Consider the following 3,741-nt stretch of genomic DNA (forward strand, 5'->3'; position numbering starts at 1 on the left):
ACCCTCTTCATACAGTCAGTGCTGTCTTCGGTCAGAATCGAGCTGCTGCCCGATGAGGAGGTGGTGGTCTACGGCATCCCCTACCTCCAGAAGCTGGAGAGCATCATCGGGGTCTTCTCAGACAGGTGCAGCCGGGAGGCCCGGGAGGCCCGGGAGGCCGGGCAGCCTCTGCACCTTTGCCCTGCTCTGCCCCTCCCCCAGCTGCTCCTCTCAGAAGAGAGCCCCCCGGGCCATGACTGAGCATGAGGGACACGGGTGAATGGTAATGGCCAGGGGAGCCATCTGCTAGGGACTGGACCCCTCCTGAGGCATCTCAGCCTCCAGAGCCCACAGGCTGTAGCTGGGGGAGAGCTTCCTGTCTGAGGCCCGTCTCCATCTCTCATGAGATGCCTCAGAGGCCGTCTACCACACTGAGCTCCCTGTCTCGGAGAGAACGTGGAGGCCAAAGACCCATAACCAATATCCCTCCCCGAGCACTCGGGCCCCAGCCCTGAGCCCAGCTGTCATTCCTTCAGTTCGCTTATGATACTCAGCCCCTGTCGGGGGTGTGGGGCACGAGCACTGAGGTCATGGGGTCACAGCCATCAGGGAGGCCAGGGAGGCAAGCACAGGGAATGAGGAGCTTGGGGCTGGGTAGGGCCCCTCCATCCCCCAACTCCCTGCCTGGGTGGAGCCCCCTGCAAATGGCACACTCGACCCTCCCCACCCCCATGCCCAGCATCCAAAGGTAAGTCTCTGAGGTCATCCCGTGTCTCCCCCACAACCCCTGGGTGCTCTAAAGCTGAGGAGGGGAAGTACGTGTTGGTAAATGCCGTGGAATGAATGAATGACAGTGAGTGAGTGAATGAATGAATAAGAGAACGAACAAGTGAATGAATGAATGAATGACTAGGTGAATGAATGGTTGCGTGAATGGATAAGTAAATGAATGAATATGAAAGTGAATGACTGAGTAAGTGAATGAATGAATGACTAAGTGAATGAATGGATAAGTGAATGAATGAATGGTTAAGTGAGTGAATCTCTAAGTGAATGAATGAATGCATGGATAAGTGAGTGAATGAATGAATACGTGAGTGAGTTAATGACTGAGTAAATGGATGACTAAGTAAGTGCATGAATGAATGTCTAAGTGAATGAATGCATGAATGAATGAATGGATGAATGACCACCAGGTGCTGTATGGCAAGACCACAAACGAGGTGCGCTGGCGGGAATGCGTCAGCTACGTCAACAGCAACATGGAGAGCGCCGTGGGCTCCCTCTACGTCAAGAAGGCCTTCTCCAGAGGCAGCAAGAACGTGGTGGGGGCCGGAAGAACGTGGTGGGTGCCGGGCTCCCTGTGGTCGGGGGCTCGTGCAGGGACGCACCCGCGTGACCACAAGACGCGCTGGCCCTGTGACCAGAGCTCCCACGGGGCGGCCTGTGGCCCCAGCAGTGAGGGTGTTTTCGGGGAGGCGACGGGGAAGCACACGTTTACCCTGATGCCCAAGAAGGGAGGCCAGGGGAAGCCTCTCCCACCAGGCCCGGGGTCCCAGCCGGGCAAGGACCCTGCAAGCTGCCTGGGACGGTTGGCGTGTGTGTCCGGGGGTGGGAGGCCTTAGGTCCTCTAGGACGAAGCACAGCTGTAGAGACCCTGTCCCAGGAGGGCCAGCCCCGCCCCAACCCCACTCCAACCCAGAGCTGCTCCTGCTGGGGCTGTGGGCCAGGTGGTCACCCGGGCACACGGGGTGCTCCCAGGCCCAAGAAGGGAGGCCAGGGGAAGCCTCTCCCACCAGGCCCGGGGTCCCAGCCGGGCAAGGACCCTGCAAGCTGCCTGGGACGGTTGGCGTGTGTGTCCGGGGGTGGGAGGCCTTAGGTCCTCTAGGACGAAGCACAGCTGTAGAGACCCTGTCCCAGGAGGGCCAGCCCCGCCCCAACCCCACTCCCACCCAGAGCAGCTACTGCTGGGGCTGTGGGCCAGGTGGTCACCCGGGCACACGGGGTGCTCCCAGGTTGGAGAGCTCATCGATAAGATGCGGGCTGTGTTCGTGGAGACCCTGGGCGAGCTGAGCTGGATGGACGAGGCGTCCAAGAAGAAGGCCCAGGAGAAGGTGGGCGGGCTGCAGGGCCCAGGGCGGGGCTCCCAGCAGGGAGGGTAGCCCGGGCGGGGCACCTGGCCATCACCTTCACACTCACTTCAGCCAGGCCAGGCCGGGCGCTGACTCAAGAGGGGCCTGTGGGCAGAGACAAGAGTGGAAGCCAAGCCTGGGAGACCCGCCAGCATCCAGGAGTGGGTGGGGAGACCCACCAGCACCCCGGGAATCGGGGAGAGGCCAAGGCCTCAGGATCAGGGTGCCCGGAAGAGATGCCAGGACCCACAGGAGCCCCGGGCCAGTGTGAAGGCAGCAGAGCCACCCACAGGCCTCAGCCCCCCACTCCGGGCCCCCCCCGAGACCCCTGGCCAGATGTCAGGTGCAAAGCTGGTGGCCCGGGCCCAGCCAGGGTCTCTCCCTCCACGAAGCCGCCCCCACAGCCTGTGGGAGGGGCCGTCCGTGACCTGCAGGGCGGGGGGCACAGCCAGGACACACGGCCACCCCTCCCCTCCCCTCCAGGCCATGAGCATGAAGGTGCAGATCGGGTACCCCGACTACATCCTGGACGAGAGGAGCATGTACCTGGACAAGGAGTATTCCAACGTGAGCCCCTGTCTCCGCTGGGCCCCTCCTCCCAGACCGGCCTGCGGACCAGGGGCCCTGGGTCACCAGGGCGGGGAGGCAGCCTCTGGCGACAGCTCACCTCCCTCCCATGAGCTGTGACGGCTCCAGTATGACCCTGTCACCGAGGGGGAAACTGAGGCCCCAGGGGACAGGTCTTGCTGGGAGACACGCAAATGCGGGACCAGGGTGGCCCCCATCACCGTCATCCCTCTACACCCAGAGCCTGTCTGCCTCATTCGGGGCTGCCCAGGAGTCCCCAGGACAGCACGGGGCGGAGCCGGACACTGTGCCAGTGGGGGGAGGCTGTGGGTCTGACTTAGAGCCACCCCTGCTTTTGGGGGTCAGGCCCAGGGAGGAGCCAGGTGTCCGGACTGGCCGACCCCCACCCTGGCTGGGGCAGTGCCGGGCATGGCTGGTGGCATTGGGCCCTCAGGGTGGCCCAGAGGGAGGGTCCAGGAGACAGGACTCCACGTGACCAGCTCACTCCTCAGCTGGATCATCGGGGCCGCGGTGGTCAACGCGTTCTACTCGCCAAACCGGAACCAGATTGGTAGGCCCCCCCCCACACCCGCCCTCTGGTGCCCGAGGGGAGCCTGGGCCGCCTGCCCGTCCTCCTGGGGCTCCCCCAACCGTTCTCTAAAGGGGAGAGGGTGCCGTCTCTCCCACCGGCAGGAACTGCACCCTGTCACCCACCCGAGGGGCTGTTCCCCTGTGTGTTTGGGCGGGGGGGGGGCTCTCGGAGGGCAGGCAGCCGGCCCTTGACCGGAAGGAGCATGAACGGTGCAGAGAGCCCGGACTTGGGTCCCGGGCCTGCGACCCCCTCCCCTGCCCCTGGTTCTGAGCCCCGGCTTCCTCGCCTGTGAAATGGGGGAGTCCCCACCCCTACCTCCCTTCGTGGATGACAAGGCAGGACCCTGGAGGTCCGGGCACAGGCTGTGCTCACTCAGCTTCTGTGTCTCGCCCTCAGGGGCGGGGCCTGTGAGTGGGGTCAGCACGGGGGCAGGGCCTGTGAGGGGGACGGCACAGGGGGCGGGGCCTGTGC

General features: G+C 64.0%; 1 protein-coding gene across 1 annotated transcript in view; it reads left to right on the forward strand.

Moving 5' to 3' along the window:
* The window catches only part of MMEL1 (membrane metallo-endopeptidase-like 1), a 27,593-nt gene that overhangs the window by 21,263 nt on the left and 2,589 nt on the right, over positions 1-3,741 (forward strand). The window contains exons 6-10 of the mRNA XM_006773811.2: positions 1-147; positions 1,176-1,304; positions 1,995-2,093; positions 2,595-2,678; positions 3,045-3,249. Of these exons, the coding sequence (XP_006773874.2) occupies positions 1-147; positions 1,176-1,304; positions 1,995-2,093; positions 2,595-2,678; positions 3,045-3,249 (664 nt within the window). The remainder of the gene's footprint in view (positions 148-1,175; positions 1,305-1,994; positions 2,094-2,594; positions 2,679-3,044; positions 3,250-3,741) is intronic.

Source organism: Myotis davidii, unplaced genomic scaffold, assembly GCF_000327345.1.
Source record: "Myotis davidii unplaced genomic scaffold, ASM32734v1 scaffold427, whole genome shotgun sequence".
In the NCBI taxonomy this organism is placed as follows: domain Eukaryota; kingdom Metazoa; phylum Chordata; class Mammalia; order Chiroptera; family Vespertilionidae; genus Myotis; species Myotis davidii.